General features: G+C 49.8%; 4 protein-coding genes across 5 annotated transcripts; 3 read left to right on the top strand and 1 right to left on the bottom strand.

Annotated features, from left to right (window-relative positions):
• The first annotated feature begins 1733 nt into the window (after window positions 1–1733).
• FAM210B (family with sequence similarity 210 member B) lies at window positions 1734–7485 on the top strand. Its single transcript, XM_066561397.1, has 3 exons — window positions 1734–1850; window positions 3679–3851; window positions 5384–7485. The coding sequence occupies exons 1-3, from the start codon at window positions 1734–1736 to the stop codon at window positions 5598–5600; spliced, it is 507 nt and encodes a 168-aa protein (XP_066417494.1). The 3' UTR covers window positions 5601–7485.
• Window positions 7486–8004: 519 nt separating this feature from the next.
• On the bottom strand, window positions 8005–13035 carry AURKA (aurora kinase A). The gene is made up of 8 exons (XM_066561583.1): window positions 12822–13035; window positions 11907–12165; window positions 11303–11378; window positions 10496–10687; window positions 10127–10265; window positions 9636–9784; window positions 8924–9098; window positions 8005–8628 (listed from the first exon to the last, which is right to left on the bottom strand). Exons 1-8 carry the CDS (start codon window positions 12873–12875, stop codon window positions 8443–8445), a joined length of 1230 nt encoding a protein of 409 aa, XP_066417680.1. The 5' UTR covers window positions 12876–13035; the 3' UTR covers window positions 8005–8442.
• LOC136564105 (bcl-2-binding component 3, isoforms 3/4-like) lies at window positions 13000–13808 on the top strand. Its single transcript, XM_066561878.1, has 2 exons — window positions 13000–13278; window positions 13446–13808. Exons 1-2 carry the CDS (start codon window positions 13000–13002, stop codon window positions 13806–13808), a joined length of 642 nt encoding a protein of 213 aa, XP_066417975.1.
• CSTF1 (cleavage stimulation factor subunit 1) lies at window positions 13336–23170 on the top strand. Of its 2 annotated transcripts, XM_066561689.1 has the most exons (7): window positions 13336–14114; window positions 14906–15067; window positions 15807–16002; window positions 17248–17525; window positions 19091–19288; window positions 19805–20195; window positions 21754–23170. In XM_066561689.1, exons 1-7 carry the CDS (start codon window positions 13995–13997, stop codon window positions 22011–22013), a joined length of 1605 nt encoding a protein of 534 aa, XP_066417786.1. In that variant the 5' UTR covers window positions 13336–13994; the 3' UTR covers window positions 22014–23170. The 2 variants fall into 2 exon arrangements, with proteins under 2 accessions (XP_066417786.1, XP_066417787.1); XM_066561690.1 differs by lacking the exon at window positions 14906–15067 and having other exon boundaries at window positions 13338–14114.
• Window positions 23171–25934: the final 2764 nt, after the last annotated feature.

The following is a 25934-nucleotide window of genomic DNA, read 5'->3' as shown; positions in this document are numbered from 1 at the left end:
ACTGAGATTTGGGGGCAGCAGACAGCCAGGCTGTGCATATACAACTGCCAGCCCTAATGCTTTCATGCCTCATTAAGTGACCTCCTCCTCTTTTCTGAACTTGCCCAGGATTTTTGGCTGTCCAGCAGCAGCAACACATTTGTCACAGGAGAGCAGCTCGGTGCTCTCTGTCCCAGAGAGGCTCTGATGGATTTCCCAGACAGACACAGTGTCCCTGTGCAGAACCCAGAGCTGCCCCCAACATCTCCTTTGCTGAGACCAGAATTAACTCCTGGGATTTCTTTATTATTCACAGAGAAAATGGACAAAGCTGTAGTGTGCTCTGCTCAGAGCACTGCCATGCCATTACCACCTCTCTGCTCCAGTGGTGTTGGTGTGCAAACATTCACAGAAAACACACAGCAAACTGCTTTGGAGCAGTAATAAACGTTGAGATTGTGTTCTGAGAAACTTTTCTTCTCCAAAGCATCCAGAGAGGGGCTGGATTTATGAAGCAAGAACTACAGGCAGTGTAAAGCATGGAACTGGCAGTGCTGTTGAGACAGAACAGATCGTTTCAATCAAGCAAAGCTCTCATCCTCTCTTCCCCTGAGATCCTCCCTGAAACCCATCTGTTCTGTGGAGCCTTGCACTCGACAGCAGCCGCCCAGCAGCGCTGCACCGTGCCCTGCTGGCCTGTGCAGCTCCACTCCAGCCTCCTGAACGGCAAATTCTTATTTATCGACACAGTCCTCCCATTGTCCTCAGGCCTGTGAGCTCACATGGCTGCAGAAACACAGCGTGCCTGAAGAGGAAAGGCTTTGCAGCTGGAGAGAGCAGGATCTCATTGCTGGGGCTCCACCTGGGGAGGCAGTTTCAGGGTTATTCATCCTTCACCCTTCCATGAGCAGCCGTGTCTGCAGTGGCACGGAAAAATGCATTTATTTCTGCATTTCAGAAAAATGCAGGGATGAAACCCTTGTGACCACAGTTATGAGGGCAAGCTTGTGACAGCTCCCAGCTGTGTCGGGTGGTCATGGAGGAATGGATGGCATCCAGAGGGACCTGGACAAGCTTCAGAGATGGGACTGTGAAAACCTGGTGAAATTCATTCAGCAAGGCCACGTGCAAGGCGCTGTGACAGGACCCAGGGACTGGCTGGAGCTGTGCCAGGGAGGGTTAGGTTGGATTTTGGGAAAGGTTCTTCCCCCAGAGGTGCTGGGCACTGCCCAGGCTCCCCAAGGAATGGGCACGGCCGAGGCTGCACATTCAGACAGAGCTGCCAGGGATGCGCAGGTGGGATTGTTGGGATTGTTATGGTGTGAATTTCCCCTCTCTACATTTGAAGCCATTCCCCCTCGCCCTGTCACTGCAGTTCCTGAGGAAAAATCCCTCTCGTTTATTTGGGATTGTTGAGGCGTCCTGTGCAGAGCGCCGAGCTGGACTGGATCATCTGTGTGTGTCCAGCCCAATTCAGGATACTCTGTAGCTCTGTGACCATTTATAAGTGCCTGGAGTGACATGACGAGGGGAAATGACTTCAAAATGAAAGAGAGAAGGATTAGACTGGATATCAGGTAGAAATCTTTGGCGGGGAGGTCTTGCCGAGAGGAACCGTGGCACCCGCTGTGCCACACGACATCGGCACCTCACCAACGCGAACGCTGCGGCTTTAAGGAGGCGGTCGGGGCGTGTGCCCGGCCCGTCATGCCGCTCGGGGGGCCGGGCCGCTGCCGTGTGCCGGCGGTGCCGCCATGTACCGCCTATGCCGGCTGTCGCCGCTGCTGTCCCCGCTCCGCCTGCCCCGCTCCCCCTGCCCCGCCTGGGCCGCGCTGCCGCCGGGGCCGGGCCCGCGCCGCGCCCGCGCCAAGGTACGTGAGGGCTGAGGGGCCGCCTGCCCAGCGGCACTGAGCGCCCCGATCTCCCCCTGCTCCTCGGCTTTTTAGGGGTGTATTTCAGTGTTTTTCACCTCTATCCCCTCTCCCAGCCCCCATGGGATCAATAAATCGTGTTTGTCGTGTTTCTGTGGGAGCTGGTTCGCACCTGCTGGTGGGCACGTTGGCAGTGTGAGCTTTAATGTCTGCAGCGCAATTTGCAGCGTGGTTTCTGCTGCCTCGTTGTGAAGGATCACGGGGTGTTTTAGATGTGTTTTCATGCTTTAAATCTCCTGAATGATGCGAATAAAATCGGCTTTTTAGCTGAAATATTGTCGCAGAGTGACATGGAAATAGGCAGCAGCTTTACTTGCTAAGCTGGACATTATTCCTTCCGTGACTGCTCTGGGTACTCCAAATAATATCTCTTGAAATGAAAATTCTTTTTTGAAAATTCTTTTTTTATGTTTTGCTTCAATACCATTCCTGGTGTGGGAGCCTGAGAATACAGGTGAATTGGAATGGACTTGAAAGATCAGAACAAGCAATTTTTCAGTCCTTATGATCCATCCCTAAGACCCAGAGCTCATGAGCCACAAAAGAAAAAATGTAAAGTTTTAAAACGACAAGAATCAGGATAAGCTAAGCTACACAGTTTCCTGTTTCTGTATTTGTATGACTTCCTGTCAAAATGAAATACAAAGCAACACAAATCATTACAAAAGAGAAAAACAGCAAGCAAATGTGGGGTTAGGGTCTGGGCGGGTGGTGTGCTTGCCTTGAGGGTTGTAAGATTGTCTTGTATGCTAATTTACAATCTTAGCAAGTGCAATAATTAATCAAGAATATTTTTCTTCGAATTTGTATGCCTTGAAACCACAGTGGGACAGTGGTGGCAGGCACCTGGTGGCTCTACCTGTCCTGTGGTGGCTGTCACATTGTCACAACTGCTGCTGAGCTCAGCTGGAAAGAAAGGGCTCCTCTAATGTTTCCTGACAAATGCTGACTAATTAGAGACAAATCCTGAGGATTTTGTGGAAATGTTTTCTTCCTGTCAGTATTTCTTCTCTGGCGAGCATGGGGAGTTTCCAAGGGCTGCCACCACAGCTGTCCTCCTTTGATTTCTTTTCAGATTGCTTTGGGATATGGTTTAGTACGAAGTTCTGCACTTGAAAGGTACCCAGATAAAAATCTGTCAATGACTTCTCCTGTGACAAAGATTTTCAGTGCAGTTGGGCTCTGGACACCAGCCCTGGCATGTCCCTGCAGTTGTTGTCTGCACCGTAGCAACAGAGTTGCTTGTTGCTGTCAACACTTGCAGTTCTTCCTTTGATCAGCTCGTCCATGAAGGGTGATTTAAAGGAACTTAAACTTTGGATCTCTTCCATCAGGGAGCTGTTTTTAAGGGGTACCAGGTGGGCTTCCAGTGCCCCTGGAACAAAGAGCTGTGCTCGAGGAGTCACTGGGTAAAGCTGGGCAGTGGGTGGAAGCCAATAGCTCTCACACCCCAGTCTCATGGCTCCAGCAGCTGTGTGGGTGTGCCTTGGCACACGCTGGGATCAAATAATCTGGTTTTAATTATGAAACCTGAATTGTGTAAGAATTTACACCAAGATCAGTGCACTTCTTTGACAGGAGTAGGTGGGAGAAGGGAGCTTGTCCGGGCTCTGCCACAGCATCTGCTGTGCTGATGTGGAGGAGCAGAAGTGAGTTTCTGTCTTCCCAAATCACTCTGTGTGCAAGACACTTCTTTTGTAATTTCAGCTAACTGTAATATGATCTTGTGCTTCATACTAATAAATACTTCTAATTGTTTTCTTTTCAGGATGCAGCTGAACCCCTCAAAAATGCAGCCACTGATCCCAGTGCTGAAAACAAGAAACTCAACAAATCCCAGCAGCTGAAACAAGTTTTTAAAGAATATGGTGCTGTAGGGGTTTCCTTCCATGTTGGAATTTCCTTAGTATCTCTGGGAATCTTCTACCTGGCTGTGTCAAGGTGAGGTTTGTACAGCTGTCTGTCATCTCTAGGTAGTGGTAAAAGTAAAATACATTTACCATTGTGCTTATTTCTGACAGGAGACAGGCACTTTATGCCTGTTGGACCTTCCCTCCTGAATTTTGAGTATGGATGGGACCTTAAATGGACCTGATCTCCCATCAGGCATGAGACAAGAGAGTTGTACATGGACATTTTGCACAGGTTCATCAGCAGGGAAAACAGCAGGCACAGCACCACCATAACTGACCAGGCAGAAAATATATTTGTTCTGCAGATATCTTTTGTTCTTGCTTGGTCTGGAGAGATAGAGCCATGCAAAAGTGCTCTGGGGCTTAGAGATAAAGGTATTTTTCTGGGTGTTGAACACAGTTTGTGCAGTTGAACTGCAGAAAATAACAGCCACTAGAAGAGGATTAGAGTAAAAATACAGGAGTCAGGTGGGGAATTGTGTGTGGCTTTGTTGGAATGCATGTTACACAAGGTATTCCAGCTGAGGAGACAGGGGAACATGTTATTACCCCAAACATTCCCTGCTGCTTATTCCTGACTCCAGTGGGAATAGGTGAATGCCTCATTTCTCCTGTTTACTACATTGTGGCACAGGATGACAACATTTTTTCCCTTCAGGTATGGTTGAATCCCTGATGAAATCTGCTATGTCTGTATTAATGAATTTGGTGGATAATGCCCATTTGAGCTCTTCAACACTTCCTTCACTTGCTAGGTTTTAGATTATTTGTAATTTTGTAACACTAAGCCTAACAGCAGACACATCATTTGGTTTGTGCTTAGGTGATAAATTTCCCCAAGACACAGAAGATAGTTTAATATAAATTTGGGAAGGTGAAACTCCCAACACAAATTCACAGTAACTCCTTAAGAATCACTTTGCAGATAAACTTCATCTCTAAAGGCTGAGTAGAGCCGTGACACATGAACCTTTGTGAGCAGCCCCCCAGCAGTTTTTGTGTTTTTAATGCTAACCTAAAGCAGCCTCTCCTCTCTCTCAGTGGCGTGGACATGAGCGCAGTGCTCATGGGCTCTGCTCATCTGCTGTGCTGATGAGGAGGAGCCGAAGTGAGTTTATCTTCTCAAATCACTCTGTGTGCAAGACACTTCTTTCATAATTTCAGCTAAGTGTAATCTGATTCACAGTAACTCTTTAAGAATCACTTTGCAGAGAAACTTCACAGTAATCTTTAAGAATCACTAAGAGAAACTTCACAGTAACTCTTTTAGAATCACTAAGAGAAACTTCATCCCTTAAGGCCGAGTAGGAACGTGACACATGAACCTTTGTGAGCAACCCCCCAGCAGTTTGTATTTTCAATCCTAACCTAAAGTAGCATCTCCTCTCTGCAAACTTCACTTAGGTTACTTCGCAGTAACTCTTTAAGAATCACTGCAGAGAAACTCCATCTCTGAAGGCTGAGTAGGAACGTGACACATGAACCTTTGTGAGCAACCCCCCAGCAGTTTGTATTTGTATTTTCAACCCTAACCTAAAGCAGCCTCTCCTCTCTCTGCAGCGGCGTGGACATGAGCGCGGTGCTGCTGAAGCTGGGTTTCAGCGAGGCCTCTCTGCAGTCGCGGATGGCAGCTGGCACCAGCACCTTCGTGCTGGCCTACGCTGTGCACAAGCTCTTCGCCCCCGTGCGCATCAGCATCACCGTGGTGTCCGTGCCCTTCGTGGTGCGCTACTGCCGCAAGGCCGGCTTCTTCAAACCGCCTGCCTCCAGCCCCTGAGCCTCCTGCCCCTGCTCTCCAGTGCAGCCGCCCAGCTCTTCAGGGCAAACGTTTCTTTCAAAGACTTGTCTGGGTTCAGGTCGATCTCATCTTGCGTTTCTCGCTTGTTCCTTCAGGTAAATGTCACTGTGAAAAGTGCTGTCCTTGTCTCCTGTCCCTTTCGCCGCTTATTCTTAGGACAAACCTGTTCAAATGGGATCTGGTTTGTGTTTCAAGTGGGAATATAAATGCTTGACAGTGAGCACAGTTCTGGATCTTTATAAGCCAGCTTTTGAGCCTTTTTTTTCTTTTAAAAACAGTCATAGCTTTCATTTATTGCTGTGCAGCTGAGGAACTGTGAGAGTCTCTTTCCAGCAGAATAAACAAAATCTCACTACATGAGTAGCTCTCTTGATAAGGGTATGTACTGGAATCTAAAGTGGCAGGTGGGTGTTTCTTTTGTTAGAAGAGGCTTTCATTATAGTGAAGTAAGTACACTTCTTGCAGTACAACACAGGCACTGACCTGACTTCAGTAAGAGTACCCATATGATGAATTATTGCAGTCATAATTGGTTTAGTCACAATAGCTGAAGCACTGTTCTGAAACTATGTGTATTGCTTCCATAGTCCAAGATTTTATTGTTTGAAAATGTGCTGGCTGGGAGCCAGCCTTACTAAAGTCCCTTTGTTTTTAAATGTCTATGGACTCAGAAGAAATCCTGAGCCTACTGGAATCAGTGTAACCAGAATTACCTATGTGAACATACTCCAAACAGCATCAAGGCAGAGAGGAGCTGGGGCTTTTTAATAGTTTGAGATCTGGCTTTGTACTGGAAACACTTTTTTTAAATCTTTAAACTAAGCCCAGCTGCTTTCTGCTCCCGTGGGTGAAACTCAAATCATCTGCACCAGAAGTGCAAACATTCCAATTCCCAGCTTCCAGGAAGAATTCCTGTGCTTTGGGCTGAGACTGGTGAATGTAGCAATGAGGGGGCTCTGCCTTTCCTTATGGGGACACTGTGATGTTAGAATGTAGTTACAGGGGTGGATCTTCACCTTCCACTCAAGCTGCAGATAAATGAGTGTCACACTGGGCTAGGCCTGGCTTTGGGGCTCAGGCCTGTGCTGCTGGGAGAGCCTGAGCAAGAGCTGGGGCTGTGTGGGACCTGCTGGCTGCTCTTTTCTGAGTTCCCTTTGTGCTTGCACTTACCCCAAGGTGGCTCTGACAGATCTGGTTATACAAAACTCTGATTTAAGTAAAATAGCAGGAAAATACTCTGAAATAGCTTTCTAGTTTTGCTAAAATTTAGTGAATAGAGAGGAAGAAAGGGTGGAGTTTTGATAAGAGCTGGCTGAGGGAAGAAAGGAGGAGCAAATAACTTCTTGTTATGAGCAGCCTCATGCCTCCCCTCAGCTAGAACATGAAATTGCACCTTAACTCCTTCCCCACCACAGAAATGCCCAGGTTTCATGTGGACCAAGGATAAGAATTCCAAAATAACTCTGAGGCAGCCTTGTTTACTTTAGGTAGAATAATTTCTGAGAAGGATGTTTTGTCTTAAATGTGATAAAGAAGGAATATTCAAAGTTTTTTTTCAAAATCATATGGAATCATTTAAAATCATAAAATCATTTAAGAGTCAGTAGAAGGCACGCAGCACTAGAGTTTTCTTGCTGTAAAGAAGCAGCTTCATATAAATTGTGGCCAGAATTCTGATTACATATGTGGTTGTATAAACTACTGGCAGTTTGTTTAGATGAAGATTTTTGCAAAGTATATTTTAAATTAATTTGAGAATATATTTTGAATTCTGGACTCCTTGCTTGTAGAAGGATCATTTTTTAAAACTGTTTGTAAAATAGCAAAATCTTATTCTGAAAAGACAATAAATTGCTTTCTCTTAGTTTGCTTTAAGTGTTTTCCTGGAAAAGAGTTGGCATTGATTTTGGTGGCAAGGGGCCTGACCCTTGGTCCATTTTAAGGAGTGTCTTATAAACATCTGGTCTTGCTATTTGCTGTTACCCAACATAATCTGAAAGTATTTCTGAGAGAAAGGGCTGGAAAATGTTATCAGATGGGAGATCTTTGAATAAACTCACTGGAAAAAGGCAAGAGCAGGCCAAGCTCTCAATAAACCAAGCAGGTGAAGTAGCAACACATTTGGTACTTACCTTGCAGTCCTAAACTGGGATTGTGGGATGGTGAATGACTCTGTGGTACCAGCACTTTGAGCTTCCCTTCTTACAGAGGTGGGAATTACACTTTGGGAATTCACCTCTGGGAGCAGCAGTTCAGCTGTGCTGGTCCTGAACCAAGCAGTGCCACAAGGAAGCTCACCCTGCTGCTGGGTGCAGTATAACAAGTCTTTATTTTACAAATTGAGTGCTCACATTTAAAACTAGAGACAAAACCAATTGCCACATCATTTTTGGAACACTTGAAAAAGGCATTCACACCTCGCTCAGTTTCAGGTTACACCACAGGTAAGACACCCTGAGCAGCCCAGGGAGGGAGGAGCAGGCATCTCCAGGATATTGCACTGTTCCATAAGCCAGAACAACAACTTCCTTGTGGTGGAACAAGGAACCATTTTCAGCACAAGAGCCTCCAACAGCTTCATACTTACACCAGCAAACTGGCCCACATGGAACTGATTTCAAGTACATTAAATATTCCCAAGCTCCAGAGAGAAGTCAAATAATTTTATGCTGCAATTCGAGTTTAAGACACCAGCCAACCCAAGGATTTGCATCCCAATTGCCACTAGATTCCAAGACCTGCTTTTCCTATTGTAAGCATGACAGTAGTCACAGTACAGGGCTCCTCTTGTCCGTCCCACGAGTCACCCTCCCTCCTCGAGCTATGTTTTGGAGGGGGCAGCACCATCACTCTTCCTGCTGGTGGGAGTCTTGGTCGAGTTTGCTGTGATCCAGGGATGGAGCAGCACATCCTTCAGGGGCAGGCGATGGAAGGGGTTGTGCTTCAGGAGCTTGGAAATTAAATCCCTCGCACCTTCTGTTACAAATGGAGGAAACTTGAATTCCACCTAAGGAAAAAAGGACATTAACAATCATGCAAAAGGTCTTAGCAATAACCACATGATAGAACCAAAGGGCTCTACTCAAGTTACCCCTTAAAAGCTGTGCCAGCCTTGCAGGCTGTGCACCATCTGCCTATTGGTAAAATAATTTCATTATAACCCTGAACAAGCTTCTCACTGCTTGTGAAAGCATTTGTGTATTCTTGTGTTTGTTTTCATTATGCTTCAAACTTAAGTTTGCTGAAACCTTTCTAGAACTAAAAGCATGGCCCAGCTAACCTGCATAAGCACTGGCACTTACCCTTGAAATAGCTCTATAGGTTTCTTGATAGGTTTTTGTTTCAAAAGGTGGTTTCCCTACAAGGAACTCGTAGCACAGAACTCCCAGGCTCCAAATATCCACCTTTTCATCATGTGTTCTTCCCTCAATCATTTCAGGAGGTAGATAGTCGAGTGTCCCACAAAGAGTTGTTCTCCTGAAGAAAAGTCCAAGTTAATTATTGATTAAGATAATTAGAGGATATATTTCAAGAGCCAGATAAGAACTAATGCTGGCAGTCATCTGTACCTCAGCAACACCCAGAACAGCTAGGAAAGAAAAGCCAGCAGGGCATTTTCTACTCCTGAAAGTATCTCAGTCCCTGCAATCAGTCAGTCCTAGCTCCTTTCTTCACCCCACATGCTAGAACAAACCTGTTCCTCCCTTCTCAGGTGCCATTTCTCACTCTCTCAGAAATAACCAAATTGCCAGAATAATGTTTGAGCCCAAGAGCAGGTTTGTCATCTCAGGGACCATGTAACCCTACACCAAGGTTCCTTTGAGGGTCAGCAAGGTTTGAACTAAAAACCAGGACAACAACCCTCCTCTGTCACACCAGTTGCCTGTTAGCACCTTTGTTTAGCAGCATTTTCCCCAGTATTTCAAGAAGCTCCCATGTACCTCCCTTCCACAACTGCGTGACAAAAACTGACACTGGAGAAGGATTTCAGTGCTCAAGAGACTGAATTCTCACCTAGAAGATGGAGCATGCACAGACCACCCAAAGTCAGCAATTTTTAACTCTCCGTTTGATCCCAGCAGCAAGTTCTCTGGCTTGATGTCTCTGTGGATCACACGCTTGGAGTGACAGTACGAGAGGGCATCTGCCAGTTCTGTGATGTACTGGGCACAGAAAGAACAACCTTTAAGCCACAATCTTTAAGATACTGTCACCTGAGTTTATCTGGCTGCAGCACAGCCTTTTTGAGCCATAATTATAATTTTAAGTTAAAGCAATTACTCCTTAACCCTTGAAGCCTGGTAATAGAGGCTGTGCCTTGCAATATTAAACAATTCTGAACATAAATTCCTGCACAGCCCTAAGTCTTCCCAATCATTCCCTGCCCAGATGCCAACTAGCAGTAAGGAGTCTCAGTTCCCCCCAACACTTGCTCTGAAGGGCTGGCTCTGTCCTGCAGAGATCCCAGATACCAGAGGAATGGAGAGGAAGCTGGAACAACCTACAGTAGCAGTTCTTTGCTCATCAAACTTGGTGAGCCTCTGAAGCTCCCTGTAGACCTCCCCACGAGGTGCATGCTCCAGGATCAGGTAGACTCTTGTCACATCATGGAAGTAGCCATATAATCTGAGAATGTTGGGGTGCCTGCAAAGAGATTTCAGTGTTCTTCTGAACCTGGTGTTTCTCCAAAACCTTTAATTTCCGCCTCCTCCCCCCCACTTTCAAGGCAAGCATGGGAATTTCAGCTCATCTGTGTTCCTTCAGTTCATAACACACAAAGAAATCTTATCATAAAGCAGAAACCTCATCATAATCAAGACTACTTCATTTATTTGCATGCAAACAAAGCAGAGTAAAATACCACTAAGCTTTACCTAAGGTGAGACTGTATTTCCACTTCTCTTCGCAGTTGATGCTCTACACCAGCCTCCTCAAGCTGTGTTTTAAAGAGCACTTTCAGTGCAAGAATGAATTTGCTCTGTTTTTCACGTGCCAGGTACACATTCCCAAATTTTCCTTTCCCCAGAGGACGACCAATTTCAAAATCATCAAGAGACCACTGCCTTCTGCAAGAGGAAAGTCAAAAGCTGGAGTTGTGTTGGCTTTGACTCAGATTTACAGTTGATAACATTCTTGTTCAATAGATGTTTAGTACTCTAAACTAGATTTTAGTCTTTAAGAAAACACCAAGAGAATAAAAGCATTGAGATTTTTCAAAAGGAAGTTCTGAAAGCTATTTTCTTCCCTCCTGAAGCTTCTGCAGACACTACACCAACCACCCTGCTACAAAATGAAGACTGTTTACCAAGCTGGGCTCCTTGGATACTCCTAACCCAGACACATCACCAGGGCATGGCAAAACAACTTAAAGTGGTCATAAACAAATCCAGGTTCATCCCAAATTAGACTCCAGCCTCATGCCCAGATGAAGGAGGCTTTGTTTTCAGGAGCACATCTCGTGACTGGGGCAGCAGCTATCAGTGCTCTCTCTCCCCTGGGAAGAGCTACTCTGCATTTAGCCCAAAGTTTTCTTTAGATTACAGCAAGTCCTTGCTCCTGGCAATTACCAGGTCAAAGGCTGCCTTCCTTGTGTTGTCTGCAAAGTGTGGGGGTCACCAGGCTCCACAGCCAAAGGAGCTCCAGCAGGGCTCAGTTATCTAGAGTTTAGGGATAGAACTTACTTCTTAGTCTCTTCACTTTTCTTCTTGGTCTCCTCAGTTTTCTGTTTTGAGGTGCTTTCTGCTTCAGGGTTCTGTGCTGTGTACAGAGAAGGAAATCAATTGATGAACCAGACTCACTGAACACACAAATAGGAACAAATCTAAGCCCTGAGCATCGTCTGGAGCAGCTTTTAGAATCCATTCCATGACATTTTAAGCAACCTAGCACAGCTGACTGCTTGGAAACAAACAGTGCTAGCAAAATACAACTTTAAAGGCTTTTCTGAGCATAAAAACCCATGAATTCTTTCCCCCTCCCCAAACAAAAGCATCCTTGTGCATGAATCTTGGAAAATCTGTGAGGTCTGAATGCAAATTACTTTAACTCCCAGCTGGCTGCTGAGCACCTTCAAGTTTTTAACACCATATTGTCTCTAATTGGTTAATTTAGAGATAAATTCACAAGGATGGTTCAGCAACACCCGAGGTGAACCATGTGCTGCTCTTCTGTTTGGGGGCACAACTGAGAACTTCCCTCCAGGACCATCCCTCGATCAGCAGCAGCTTTAGGAGCATCCTGAGTATCACAGCTGGAAAATCACAGGGAAATCACCCTCACAATTACCAGGTGCTGCAGCCTGGGGAGGTTTTTCACTGCTCTTGCTCGCAGCCTGAGGTCTCACAGCGGCCTGCTGGGGCGGTTTGGGCCGGAGCTGCTGCGCTGTTTGGTTGCTGGGCGGTTTTTGGGGCTGCACGGGGACTCTCTGGGCGAAGTTTGCGGGACACAGAACTCGGGCTGGAGCTCCACTGGTGAGTGAGCGGCTCTGGGCTGAGTGCTGCGCCACAGGGACACGCTTGGGGGCATCCCCGATGGGATTGGCAACCTTCAGAGAGAAAGGAGAATGGGTTAATTGTGCAGCAGCACGGCAGAAGCTTCACAGCCCCTCTCAGGATGGCAAAACCACACAAAAGCACTTTAACAGAAACACGAAAAATCGTGTGCTAAGTAGTTAATTAAAAGGAAATTTTGCTCATTTTGCTTTTTTGTTCCAAAAACTTACCAGGCCTATTTAGTTTTATATAAAATAGTGAGACAGAGCCTGTATTTCTAATTGGAAAAATACAATAATCAGGGTGATCTTGAGCACTGCTGCACATGTGTATCAATAGTAACATTTGCTCAGTGCTTGCTTTTAAAATTTGTATCTAAAGTAATTTGATTATAACACTTGCTCTCTCTTTAAGGGCTCTTAAATACTTATAATATAAAGAGGATTTCCCCATTTAATAATATGCTAATAGTAACAGTAATTTTTTTTAAATCAGCTTTGGGCTGTTTTTTCTACTGAAAGATAAATTACTAGTTTGAAACCTGTAGTTAACATGCAATGGGGAGAAACAAATCCAAAAGGTAAAAACTAAAGACCACTCCTTGAACAGACCAGAATTTTAATGGCAAACTCCCAGGCATCGAGACCAAGAATGCAGCAGAGGAAACTGCTCGGGAAGAGGAGCATAAACCGTGTATTTCACACCTTACCTTGGCAGCGCGGCCTGGGTACGCGGCGTGGTTCTCCTTCACGTTCCTGTCCATAGCGCCAGAGCGGGAGAGGCTTGTGCGGCTCTGACTGAGGGCGAGAGGGGCTTGGTGAGCGGAGCAGAGGGAATCTGGGGTCCCTTATCGATTAGCACTCGTTATCGATAGCGGTCCGGTATCGATGGACCCTGCCCGCCCCACGCTCCCCGGGAAGCCGCATCCGCCTCAGGGCCGCCGGAGCTGTTTGAATTCAAACCGCCGCGCCTTAAATACCCCTTTAAACCCCCGCCGCCCGCCATTGGCCGCGCTCCCGCAGCCCGCGCACGCTGATTGGCTCCTCCCGCGGGCGGCCCGCCCGCCCATTGGCTGCCGGGCGCGCTCCGCCGCGCCGCGAGGGGCGCACGCGCCACGCCCGCCTCTCCGCCGGCGTTGTCGCCGCGCGGCGCGTTACGCACTTTGCGTAGCGCCGCGCCCCCCGGCGCGCGCCGCCCGCGCACTTCCCGCCGGCCGAGCCGCCGCTTCCGCTACGCAAATCGCGTAACGCGCCGCGCTCCCACCTGTGGCCGCCGCCGCCTCCGCTCCGCTCCGCGCCCGGGAGCGCCGCCAGGTCAGTCCCACTCCCGCCAGACTCCCCCCGAGACACCCCCGTCCACCCCCGGGCCAGGCCGGGGAGCGGCGCTGCTGCCACCGCGCGTGGGGCCGAGCGCGAGCGGGGCCATTGTGTGGGTGCCCCTCCGGACGGGCCGAGCAGGGCCGGAGCCTCCCAGTGCGTCCCAGCCGAGCGGCCCCGGGCAGTGCCACGTGCCGCCAGCGCTGCGGGGTGAGCGCCAAGTGCCAAGGCACCGCCCGGCCCGGACCCTTCGCGCCGCAGCCCCCGGCAGCGCCCAGAGCCGCGCGGCTCCCGAGGAGACGCCGGGACAGCGGGAGCGCGGCCGGTCAGCGAACGCGGCCCGCGAGCAGCGCAGCGAGCGCGGCGTGAGGCGCTGCTAGCCCGGAGCCCGCGGGTCCCTGCGAGGCGCCGCGGAGCGAGGAAACTCCAGCCGGCGCTCGGGGCTTGCGAAGAACTGCGATCCAAGGGAACTTTTCAGTGTCTCCGCGGTGCTGAAAACAAGAGCGAAGGAGAGCCTGGTTGTGTGTGTTGGTGTTTACAAGTGGTTCAGGATAGGTAAAAAGAAGATGTCGGGTCGCCGTGTCGCTGCAGCGTGTGATAGACGACAGCTGCCCCGGGGCATGGGGAGCATGGCAGCCCCGCTGCTCGACCCGCGCCCGCTCCGGCTGCCCTTTCTCGAGGCTGACGTGAGTAGCACTCGGGGAGGGGACGGTTTGCGCTGGGGACGGGGCCGGGCCGGGCAGCAGCGCCAGCCGCTTCATTCCCAGCCCGTTCACGTCGCCGTGTTTGGGATCCGGGGTCTGGCGGAAGCGGCGCTCCGGAGCTTTGCGGCTGCGACACAAAAGAAGCCCCGGGCTCCCCCCGCGCCCGCTGGGGGCCGGGCCAGCGCCGCTCCCCCGCCCGCGATCCCGCCCCGAGCGCGGCTCTGCGGCCTCCGCCAGCACCCCGCTGCCCCCGGAAGGGGAACGGGGATGGACCCCCGGGATCCCCGGAAGGGGAGGAATGGGGAGAGCGACCCCCGGGATCGGTGGAGGGGAGAATGGGGAGCGGGACCCCTGGAGGGGCCGGAATGGAGAGAAGGGACCCCCGGAAGGGGCGAAATAGCGAGAGGGACCCCTGGAGGGGGGAACGGCCAGAAGAACCCCGCGATCCCTAGCGCGGGGGGCGTGTAATAGGGGTCGGGGTCTACAAAGCGGGGTCGGGGATCGGGACCCCCGGAGCGGAGTTGGGGATGGGGACCCCCAAAGCGAGGTCCTCAAAGCGGGGTCGGGGATGCGGGTCCCCAAAACGGGATCGGGATCCCCAAAGCGGGGTCGGGGATGGGGGTCCCCAAAGCGGGGTCGGGGACCGGGGCCCCCAAAACGGGATCGGGGTCCCCGCGATCTCCCCCCCCATCCTGGGGGCTCCCGCCTCCCGCACGTGACGCGGGGGGTGTGGCGCTCACGTGACGCCGCCCCGTTGTGTCGCCCCCCCCAAGAGCCGCCTCCCATCGATGTGCGGGCGCTCGATGCAGCAGCCTTCGCGGAGGAGCGTCCTGCGGGCCCGGCCGCCCCCGCCGCTGCCGCCGCCGCCGCTCGATGCGCTCCGCGCTCCCGCCGCCATCTTAGGGGCAGAGCGCGGGCGGCAGAAGGAAGGCTCGGTACGTACCGGCGCCGCCGGGGCCGCCCGCCCGCGGCTCCGGCACCGCCCGCGCGGGGCTGCGGCCCCACCGCGCCAGCGGGAGGGCGGGGAGGGCGCGGGGCGGGCGGCGGGGCCGGTGCTGTGCCGTGCTGTGCTGTGCTGTGCCGTGCCGTCCTGCGCGCCCCTTGCATCCATCCATCGGAGCCCGGGCCCGCCGGCAGCACCGCTGGCTCCGCTGGCACACGCTGCCGGCTCTGCTCCGCTCGGCACGGCCCGCTTCGCTGTGTGGCCCAGGTTTGCGTTGACACAGAAAACAAACGCAACAGGTTTTTCCTCCCCTTTTCCTTCCCTTTCCCCCGTCTTTTCCTCCGTCTTACCTCCCCCTTTTCCTCTCGTTTTCCTCCCTTTTCTCCCCTCTCTTCTTCCTCTTCTCTCTCTTCTTCCCCGTTCTCCCCTGTCTTCCTCCCCTTTCTCCCTTCTTTTCCTGTCCTTTTCCTCCCTTTTCTCCTGCCTGTTCCTCCTCCTTCTCCCTTTTTTTTCCCTTTCTCCTGTCTCTTCCTTCCCTTTCTCCCACCTTTTCTTCACCTTTTCCTCTTCTTTCTCTCCTTTTTTTCCTGCTCTTTCCCCCCACTTTCCTCTCCCCATCTCTGCTTTTCACCAAAACCACAGCAATATTTAGTGCCTGCCCTGAGGTTTGTTCCAAGTTTCTGGTGGTTTCATGCAACTCTCTTGTATATGATTTCTGTTCTTCATTCCAGGCCCCCCCAAGGCAGTCCCTGCTCACAATGTATAGGACAAAAGTCAGTTTGAAAGATCGTCAGCAACTTTACAAACTGATAATTAGCCAGCTGCTCTATGATGGATACATCAACATTGCCAATGGCTTGATAAATGAGATCAAACCACAGTCTGTGTGTGCACCCTCTGAACAACTGCTGCACCTAATTAAGTTAGGTAAGCTGGAATCAAAAGCTGACATAAAAGTCTAGTTTCTAATTCCCCAGTGCATTAAGAGGTTGGTGTCACTGCAAAGACACCTTTGATGCAAAGGTGGTGTCTGGTAATAGCACAGCACTTGTACATCTGGGTACAGCCTTTGTCTCTGTAGGGTTTTGAAGGGCATTCCTTTTTCATTACTAACAAACCAGATCCCTGAGTGGTGCCCAAATCTGTTTGGACTCCTCTAAGGACACTCAGGATTCTGGGTGTCTTCTCAAAACACCCCAGTGAATGGAATCACTGAGCCCCCAGATCTGAGGGAAAATCTCACCCTCAGAGCTCTGCTGACTTCAGGAAGAAATAATTCCAATCTGATTGTTCCTGACAGTGTTGGAGAGGGAGCAAGTCCTTCCATTGGCAATCTTTGCTGGCTTTTATAGATCAGTCCCCAGGAAACAGCTGCACACTCTGGGGTCTCAGCAGGGCTGTCACCTGTTCTCTCCCTGTGGTTCCCTCTGGAAGTGCCACAGTGTGGGGAGAACAGGGAAACCCCTGAGCTGCTCTTGAAACAAGCTGGCCAAGTCCTAGAAGAGCTCTGACCATGACACCATATGTAACTCAACTGGTTCTCCTGCCTGAACTAGCTGAGTTCTGAGGGTATAAATCTGTGAAGCTTTGTGTCTGTTTGAAATGCAAATTCTAGACTTGAAATGAGCAGATGAAAGCAGCAAAAAGATCACCACTGGGCTGAAAACTCTTGTGTCTGCCCTGTTGCCACTGCCAATGTTGAACTCTCTGGTCTGTAGCTGCATCTTAGAAATAAAGATAAAAGTCTGGGAAGTGGGCTTGGAGACCAGCAAGCTTTTTCCCTTGCAGTGCTGGAATAGTTTGGCTTCAGAGCAATAAAATAGGAAAAGAATCAGTAAATCCTTTGGGTTTTATACTTTAAAACTCATGTAATAGTGTTGGGGCTTGTTGCTCCCCTATGAAAAGCTGACCAGAGGCCTGTGCATGGTCAGTGACTGATTGTCAGTGCATTGATCAGCCCTTCCCAGTCCTCACTGGGGCACTCCCAGAGCTCCTGAGGAGCTGTGCCTGCTCCAGCCCAGCTGTCCCTCACTCCTCCCCAGAGCCGTGGGACCCAACCTGCTCTGCCAGCTCAGCTCTCCCTGCAGGGCTGCCTTTCCCAGGCGTTCCCTGGAGCGTGGCAGGCTCTGGGGGGCAGGCTGGCAGTGCTGAGTGCCACCCTGCTGTCCCCAGGCATGGAGAACGATGACAGTGCTGTGCAGTACGCCATCGGCCGCTCGGACACCGTGGCACCGGGCACCGGCATCGACCTGGAGTTCGATGCTGACGTGCAGACCATGTCCCCCGAGGCCTCCGAGTACGAGACCTGCTACGTGACATCCCACAAGGGACCCTGCCGCGTGGCCACCTACAGCAGGGACGGGCAGCTGATAGCCACGGGCTCGGCCGACGCCTCCATCAAAATCCTGGACACCGAGAGGATGCTGGCCAAGAGCGCCATGCCCATCGAGGTGAGGGGTTGTACCATGCTGGGAATGGTGTCTGTGCCATGCCCATCGAGGTGAGGGGTTGTACCACACTGGGAATGGTGTCTGTGCCATGCCCATCGAGGTGAGGGGTTGTACCGCACTGGGAATGGTGTCTGTGCCATGCCCATCGAGGTGAGGGGTTGTACCATGCTGGGAATGGTGTCTGTGCCATGCCCATCGAGGTGAGGGGTTGTACCGCACTGGGAATGGTGTCTGTGCCATGCCCATCGAGGTGAGGGGTTGTACCACACTGGGAATGGTGTCTGTGCCATGCCCATCGAGGTGAGGGGTTGTACCACACTGGGAATGGTGTCTGTGCCATGCCCATCGAGGTGAGGGGTTGTACCACACTGGGAATGGTGTCTGTGCCATGCCCATCGAGGTGAGGGGTTGTACCGCACTGGGAATGGTGTCTGTGCCATGCCCATCGAGGTGAGGGGTTGTACCATGCTGGGAATGGTGTCTGTGCCATGCCCATCGAGGTGAGGGGTTGTACCACACTGGGAATGGTGTCTGTGCCATGCCCATCGAGGTGAGGGGTTGTACCATGCTGGGAATGGTATCTGTGCCATGCCCATCGAGGTGAGGGGTTGTACCACACTGGGAATGGTGTCTGTGCCATGCCCATTGAGGTGAGGGGTTGTACCACACTGGGAATGGTGTCTGTGCCATGCCCATTGAGATAATGAATTGTAATCAATTGAAACCCTGTCCATGCCATGCCCATTGGGATAATGAATTGGAATCCCATCCATGCCATGCTCATTGGGATAATGGATTGTAATCAATTGAAATCCTGTCCATGCCATGCCCATTGGGATAATGGTTTGTAACCACTCTGGGAATTCTCTCCATTTCATATCTGTACCTTGTGGCTGCCTCAGTGGGTTGGACTAAATACCTGTCTCAACATATTCCCTACTCCAGCAGCTGCTCATAAAGTCCCTTTGAAGGAAGAGGAACCAGGGCAAGGACACTGGCAGCAGGGAGAGAACTGAGCTTCTGCTGGGTGCTGATGGTGGCTGTAATGTCTGAGCACGGTTCATGTAAAACCCACTTGTGGCCTTGCAGCCCCCCTGGCCACCTGTGTTTTCACTGGATATTTCAGAACTGTTTCACACATTGATTTGCTTTATCTCTCTCCAAGGCAGTTATCAGGTAGCAATGAAAAGTGGGATTTTTTTTGCACAGAGCACACACCAAATTCTCAGCAGAGAGCTGCAGTTTTGGTGCAGCTTCTCTTGATTCTTCCCAGGAGTCAGTGTTTTGCTTTGGGCTGTTTATGAAGGTGATGTTTTCTTGCACCAGTTCTCTGCTACTGAAGTAGTTTGTCCTTGAGCCAAGTTGTTTTGACCTTCATAAAGACACAGGGATCCTAATTGTTGGCCTATAAAGGGCCTTCAGATAACCAAGGGAGCAGATTGCGTGCCTGGTCGTGTCAGAGAGGAGCTGCTGTTCAGCCTCTCTGGCAAGCCTAAAACCTACTTTTCCTGTCAAAAACCTGCTTTATTTTCCAAGAGCAGCAACATGTTGAATGTTGTTTGTAGGTCATGATGAATGAGACAGCGCAGCAGAACATGGAGAACCACCCGGTGATCCGGACTCTGTACGATCACGTGGATGAGGTGACGTGTTTGGCTTTCCACCCAACAGAACAGATCCTGGCTTCTGGCTCAAGGGACTACACACTTAAATTGTTTGATTATTCAAAACCTTCTGCCAAAAGAGCCTTCAAGTACATCCAGGTGAGATACTGCTCAGAGCAGGCAAAGCTCAGATGTCTGAGTGCCGAGGTGGTGTGGGCTCAGCTGTGCCTCAGGTGATCAGGGGCTGCAGGCTCAGCATTGCAGACCTTACAGAGACCTTACACAGAATTAAGGCCTTACACAGTGTCACAATTCTGTGCATCATGGACACTTGTATTCAAGTCTAGAACCTGTCAGCTTTTTATTCGTTAGACCAACTCTAATCTGAATTAGCTTGGAAGTCAGTTCTGTTATCTTTGATTTGGAGGAACATTTGGGATTAGGTGGTGGGTTTGGGGGGTGTGATATCCTAAAATAAGGGGGCACTGCAGGCTGCTCTAGGACAAAAACTACACTGCAGCCAGGGGCAGCCTGTCATTTCCATTCTACAGGAAACATTTTCCATTTTGTGCTGATAACTCCAGTAAGTTTTTAGCACTTCACCACCACCAGCACTGACCCTTCCAGCTGAGCTTTTTTCCTTCCTCACCCCGCTGTGTGTTTTTAACCCAACAGGAAGCAGAGATGTTACGCTCCATTTCTTTCCACCCTTCTGGGGATTTCATCCTGGTGGGGACCCAGCACCCAACCCTTCGTCTGTACGACATCAACACCTTCCAGTGCTTCGTGTCCTGCAACCCCCAGGACCAGCACACGGACGCCATCTGCTCCGTCAACTACAACGCCAGCGCCAACATGTACGTGACAGGCAGCAAGGATGGCTGCATCAAACTCTGGGATGGGGTCTCCAACCGCTGCATCACCACCTTTGAGAAGGCACACGATGGAGCTGAAGTCTGTTCTGCTATTTTTTCCAAAAATTCCAAGTATATTTTGTCCAGTGGGAAAGACTCTGTGGCTAAACTCTGGGAGATATCCACTGGTCGGACGCTGGTGAAATACACAGGTATGTAGCAGGTGACGTTCCAGACACCTTCTTTTCCAGGTGCTGAGCTGTGGTAGGGCTGGAAATGCTGTCAGAAAATAATAATTCCTAAAGGCAATGGAGAAACTGCTGCTTTGAGGATAAATTGCCCAGGATTTTAAAAAACGTTTCCATTAGACCAATTGCAGAAGAGAAGCTTGAAGCTTCTGTGTGTCAGTGTAAACATATTTTAGTCTGAGTAGATTCTGGAGAATTTTCTGACATCATTACTCACTCCATTGTTCTGGAGGGAAGTTATCACTGAACTGGGGAAAAGTAAGAACACTGAAGCTACTTCAGGGCACTCGATTTAACCATTAACTTTGTGGCTCTATAGCCATGGTAATGCTCTGAAGTGTACCTGCAGCTGGTTTGATCCATTTCTGTGTATTTTTTTTTCCCAAGGATGCAGTTGTGTGCAAGGTCCTCTGACAGTGCCATGCTTGGATCTCAGCAGGATTTAGGGAATAATGAAGGCTGTGGAAGCTTTGCATGTGGCAACAGCTGTGTGAGAGGCTTTGGGGTCAAGCACTGATGTGCTTAAGCAATAGGAGCACAAAAGATGCTGGAAATGGTGTGTGTTGGGTTTTGGGGTTTGCAGGTCCCTGTTTGCAGGCCAGCTCTGCTGGGAGCAGCCAGCAGGGAGCAGCACCTTCCCGGGAAACCCTGCAGGATCCCAGGGAGGGTCTGTGGGAAACACACTGAGAAGTCCTCAAGGATCATCAGACTCTGCGGGTTCTCCTCTCCTTGGTCACAGCTGAAAGCCTCATGCAAAAATATCAGGCAGAAGTACTCTTAGGCAAAGGATTGGACATGGGACGGTTGGTGTAGGTATTCCTTCTGTTCCCTAAGGAATTTTAGCATATATTCATGGACAGCAGGAGGAATTTCCCCATGGAAAGGGTGGTCAGGGGCTGCCCAGGGAGGTTTGGAGGCGTCCAAGGAACACCTGGAGGTGGCACTCAGTGCTCGAGTGACAGGGTGGGGATAGACTCAAATCTTTCTGGTCCTGTGATAAAACTACAAAAGAATATTTGTTATTGCACCTCCTGTTGCTTGTGGAAGTGGTAGAACAGCAGAGAAAATTGATAGAAAATTGATGCTTAGGGAAAATGACTCATAGATGTGGTGGTGTTTGCAAGGGTTCCAGGATGAGGGAAGAGATGAGACTCTTGACTCCATGTTTCAGAAGGCTGATTTATTATTTTATGATATATTAAAAGACAATGATATATTGAAACTATACTAAAAGAATAGAAGAAAGGATTTCATCAGAAAGCTAGCAAGGAATAGAAAGGAATGATGATAAAATCTTGTGGCTCTCAGAGACTCTGAGACAGCTGGACTGTGATTGGCCATTAATTAAAAACAACCACATGAGACCAATCAAAGATGCACCTGTTGCATTCCTCAGCAGCAGATAATCATTGTTTACACTTTGTTTCTGAATGAATAAAGGATAAAGGATTTTTCATAAACCCTGTCTGTGACACGTAGGCATGAACACTTGTAACGCCCCCGTTGTGCTGTGTGCGTTCAGGTGCCGGTCTGAGCGGGCGCCAGGTGCACAGGACTCAGGCTGTGTTCAACCACACGGAGGATTACGTGCTGCTGCCCGACGAGAGAACCATCAGCCTGTGCTGCTGGGACTCGCGCACGGCCGAGCGCCGGAACCTGCTGTCCCTGGGCCACAACAGCATCGTGCGCTGCATCGTGCACTCCCCCACCAACCCCGGCTTCATGACCTGCAGCGACGACTACCGAGCCAGGTTCTGGTACAGGAGATCCACCACGGACTGAGGGTGCTCTGCAGGCAGGGATTCTGTCAGATGTGGCAGGAAAATAGCAAATATTGAGACTTTTCACCCCACGCTAATCTTTTTTATTAGTGTGCGCGGTTTAATTTTTGTAAGTCATCTCTAATTGTACTGAAGGGAGGGGGTGGAGAAGAAAATGGTCCTGGCAGGAAGGGCTAAGCTTGTTCCCCTGCCTGTGAATCACACACAAGATAATGGGACTGTGTCCTGCTCAGAAGGAGCCAGTTCTGCTCTGTGTTGTGTCTGTGCAATCCCTCTGAACTCTGGCAGAGAAGAGATCACACAAAGAGCAGCAGAACTTGGTGTAGAAACTTCAACAAAGCCTTAAGCTGCCTTCAGCCACAATTCATTATTTGTAAAGCTCTGGTTTGTATCTTTCAGTCTGGGGTTTTGGTGAATTCTTTGTGGTTTTTGTTTCTTGGCCGAGTAGGCCTACAGTTCTGAGTTGTGCCATAAGAATTCAAACAGGATTTTAAATTGTTTAGATGAATTCAAGAAATGGTCTTCTAGTTCTCATGTTAAAGTCAGACTTCATCTCATCCTCTTCTGAATTTATCTTAACAAGTGGGACCTCAAAATGAATTCCTAATAGTTTTAAGGAATTATCCACATTGCAATTAAAATGTGACAGTGCTGCTGCAAGTGAAAATAATTTTGCCTTAGAGACCTTTAATATCCTCTCAAAGAAAGAAACCTGTGCATCTGAATTTTTGTATGTGTACCTCAGAAATGTCACTGTTTTCATTGACTGAGAAATCTTCATCTATGTCTTACACAGCACTTCAACTACATTCTTTTTAAATTAGTCACAAACCCAGCACCCATTGTTGAGAAACTGTGCTTAAAACTTCTCTAAGTTAGAAAATTCACCACTTATTCTCCCAGAGATCTGCCTGAGCAGAGCCTTGAACTTGTTTTTTTGAGGCCTCCTCGTGCAGAGCTCTTGGGCATCACAGCTGGGAGGCTCCTTTGGTCAGAGCTCAGCACTTGCCTTTGTGAGGGTTTTGAAATGTGAGGTGGTTCTTGCTGCTGGATTAACTTCCATTACACTGAGGAATTGTCAAGGGCTGGTGAGGGTACAGGTTTTGTCTGTATTTAAATAAAGGTTGCCTTTTAAAAAGCTCTTTGATACATAAAGAAGGAATTGTATTTGTTTTCTGTATAACAAAGGAGGAATGGTCAAATATGGGAGGCTGGGGCTTGGGGACTTGGCAATGATGAATTTGTTGTGTTCCACCTGAATCAGGTACAATTACAGACTCGAGATGTAGAATGTGGGAGATTCTTATTTAAATACTGAAATTTAATTTTCTCTTGAAAAGCTCCCTCTATGCAGAACATTTCTGAGGCTGAATCCTCTTTGCTCCTCCTCTGCCTCGGTGTTCTGACCCTTCAGAAGCAGTGGTGCTGAGGGATGGTGGTGCTGGTGCCTTTTTGCTGGGGAAACAAGGAGAAGCAGAGCTGGGGGCAGGGAAAGGGAAGTCCTGACACAGTCACTGAGGCGTGATGTGGGATGGGTGACAGCAGTGGCTTTTTTAGTTTTGGAGTGCCACCTTTCTCTTCTGCTAAAGCACCTGTCTGTAATTCATGCACTTGTTACTGGTGTTTGGAATCTGCTTTTACAGCCCTCATTTTGTGGTTTATGTGTTAAAGCACCTCTGTGGCTGTGAACTGGGGGAGCTCTCACCTCAAACTTCCGTAGTTTTGGGGGCTTGAACTCACAGTGCAATAGCAAAAAGTTACTTCTTTAACACAAAACCATCCTGCCATTGGCACCCTGCTGCCTTTCCATGTCCTGGACATCCTCCTTAGGCCACAAGGTTGTGGGAGAAAGAAGAGCTGGGAAAAACTGAACTAATCCTGTTGAGAGAGAAAATGAAGCCCAGGGTGAAATTCAGTGTGCAAGGCCAGGCTGGATGGGCTCGGAACAACCTGCTCTGCTGGAAGGTGTCCCTGCCCATGGAATGAGGTGGTCCCTAAGGTCCTTTCCAACCCAAAGCATTCCCTGGCCCTGGGAACACCTTTCCCTGTGTGCCTTGAATTCCTGACGGGCTCCTGCTTCTCAGGCTGTGAGAGCTGAGACTGCCTGGGAAGCCGGGAGGAGCTGGCAGTGCAATCCTGCCCTGCTGGGGCTGTGCAGGGCTGCCTTATCAGGGCTGTGCAGCTCCTCACTGTGCCACAGCCCCGCTCTCACTGCTGCAAAAGAGGAAACAGGAGCAGGGGCAGAGGGCTCACACTTCCCACTGCTGAACTGCGACAAGTTGGTGCAGGAAGACCAAGGAAAATCCCACTTGACGCGGCGTTTTCTTACATTCAGTCGCCAAAAGGGCTTTTTTTGGGTTTTATTCTGCCCTCCTTTCATCTTGTGTTGTCTCAGATACTATCTCACGTGGGAAGCTTGTCTCTCTGCTAGGGGCAGAGCTGTCAGATGGACTTGGCTGAGGGGAGCTCCCCACACGCAGCGCCCGGGCACGGCTCAAGGGTCCCCATCCCCCTGGTTCCCTGTGCTGCTCCAAGTGCACAATGACAACCACGGAGAAAAACACAAGGAGCAGCACACCTGCAAAGGTAGGTCTGGGTTTTGGGGTAGGGAAGGGTTTGGTGTTGGAATTCAGTGGGGTTCTTGGTGATGTTGGAGTAGCAGTGATGAGATCCCTCCGGTTCTGGCTCTTCATGGCCAGAGAGACACTGAGGGGCTGGAGCTGTCCAGGGCAGGGAATGGAGCTGGAAGGGAATGGAGAATCCCTGAGGAGATGGGAAGGGAATGGAGAATCCCTGAAGGAGCTGGGAAAGGAATGGAGAATTCCTGAAGGAGCTGGGAAGGGAATGGAGAATTCCTGAAGGAGCTGGGAAGGGAATGGAGAGTCCCTGAAGGAGCTGGGAAGGGAATGGAGAATTCCTGAGGAGCTGGGAAGGGAATGGAGAATTCCTGAAGGAGCTGGGCAGGGAATGGAGAATTCCTGAAGGAGCTGGGCAGGGGCTGAGCCTGGAGCAAAGGAGGCTCAGGGGGAACCTTGTGGCTCTGCACAGCTCCTGCCAGGAGGGGACAGGTCCCAGGGAACAGGGACAGGAGCAGAGGGAACGGCCTCAGGCTGGGCCAGGGCAGCTCAGGGTGGGCACAGCAGGAATTTCCCCATGGGAAGGGGCTCAGGAACTGGAACTGCCCTGGGAGGAGGTGTTTGGGGTGCCCATCCTGGAGGTGTCCCAGGAATTCCTGGAGGTGGCACTCAGAGGAGCTCTGGGCTGGGGACAAGGTGGGGATCAGGCACAGCTGGGACTCAGTGGTCTCAGAGGTCCCTGCCAAGCTCATTTCTGTGGCTCTGTGAAGTGTTTGGGTTCCTCATCTTGGGGGGACAGAAGGCTCCTGTACCTGATGTCCCCTTGTGCTTTTCATGGTGACAAAACCACTGACTGGGAGAAACATCTTCTTGGTGAGGATAAAGCAGAATTGTGCTGGAAATAAGCACATTTGTGAAATTATAAAGATATAATGTCAAGGTTCCACCTCACTGCCGTGCTGCAGTGACATTAGAGAGACACAGATCCTTTCTCTGCCAGCCCTGGTGCCCTCTTGCATGACATAATTTCTTTATGTTACATGCAGACCAGAAAACATTTTGAAACACTCTCTGTTCCTATTTTGAAAGACAGGACCCAGTGTATAAGGTTTGTTACATTTATTTCTGTATCCACATTCCATCTAGATTAATTTTCTATAGATCAGAGGCCCTGCTGCAGCTGTAAGGGTTGGAGAATGCTGAAATCTTGATTCAAAGTCAATGCCTTGCTGTCCTGCGGTCTGCAAATCCAATAAGTGTACTGGAATTGGGATTTTCATGGTGGATTATGATCTCAGTGTTTACTGTAAACAAACTGCCTCCTGGAAATTCAATACAAAAAGTAC

The sequence above is a fragment of the Molothrus aeneus genome, chromosome 17 (genome assembly GCF_037042795.1).
Source record: "Molothrus aeneus isolate 106 chromosome 17, BPBGC_Maene_1.0, whole genome shotgun sequence".
Taxonomy (NCBI): Eukaryota; Metazoa; Chordata; class Aves; order Passeriformes; family Icteridae; genus Molothrus; species Molothrus aeneus.
The sequence above is the reverse complement of the archived record's forward strand: the minus strand, read 5'-3'. Positions and strand labels throughout refer to the sequence as shown.

Coding starts and splice junctions, on each gene's coding strand:
- FAM210B (XM_066561397.1), top strand. CDS start 1,734: ATGTACCGCCTATGCCGGCTGTCGCCGCTGCTGTCCCCGCTCCGCCTG. Junction 1,851..3,678: donor CGCGCCGCGCCCGCGCCAAG/GTACGTGAGGGC, acceptor TTTTCTTTTCAG/GATGCAGCTGAACCCCTCAA. Junction 3,852..5,383: donor TTCTACCTGGCTGTGTCAAG/GTGAGGTTTGTA, acceptor CTCTCTCTGCAG/CGGCGTGGACATGAGCGCGG.
- AURKA (XM_066561583.1), bottom strand. CDS start 12,875: ATGGACAGGAACGTGAAGGAGAACCACGCCGCGTACCCAGGCCGCGCT. Junction 9,099..9,635: donor GTGCATGCTCCATCTTCTAG/GTGAGAATTCAG, acceptor ACTTTTCTTCAG/GAGAACAACTCTTTGTGGGA. Junction 8,629..8,923: donor CCTATAGAGCTATTTCAAGG/GTAAGTGCCAGT, acceptor TTTTTTCCTTAG/GTGGAATTCAAGTTTCCTCC.
- LOC136564105 (XM_066561878.1), top strand. CDS start 13,000: ATGGACCCTGCCCGCCCCACGCTCCCCGGGAAGCCGCATCCGCCTCAG. Junction 13,279..13,445: donor CGGCGCGTTACGCACTTTGC/GTAGCGCCGCGC, acceptor CACTCCCGCCAG/ACTCCCCCCGAGACACCCCC.
- CSTF1 (XM_066561689.1), top strand. CDS start 13,995: ATGTCGGGTCGCCGTGTCGCTGCAGCGTGTGATAGACGACAGCTGCCC. Junction 15,068..15,806: donor GGCGGCAGAAGGAAGGCTCG/GTACGTACCGGC, acceptor TCTTCATTCCAG/GCCCCCCCAAGGCAGTCCCT. Junction 16,003..17,247: donor GCTGCACCTAATTAAGTTAG/GTAAGCTGGAAT, acceptor TGCTGTCCCCAG/GCATGGAGAACGATGACAGT.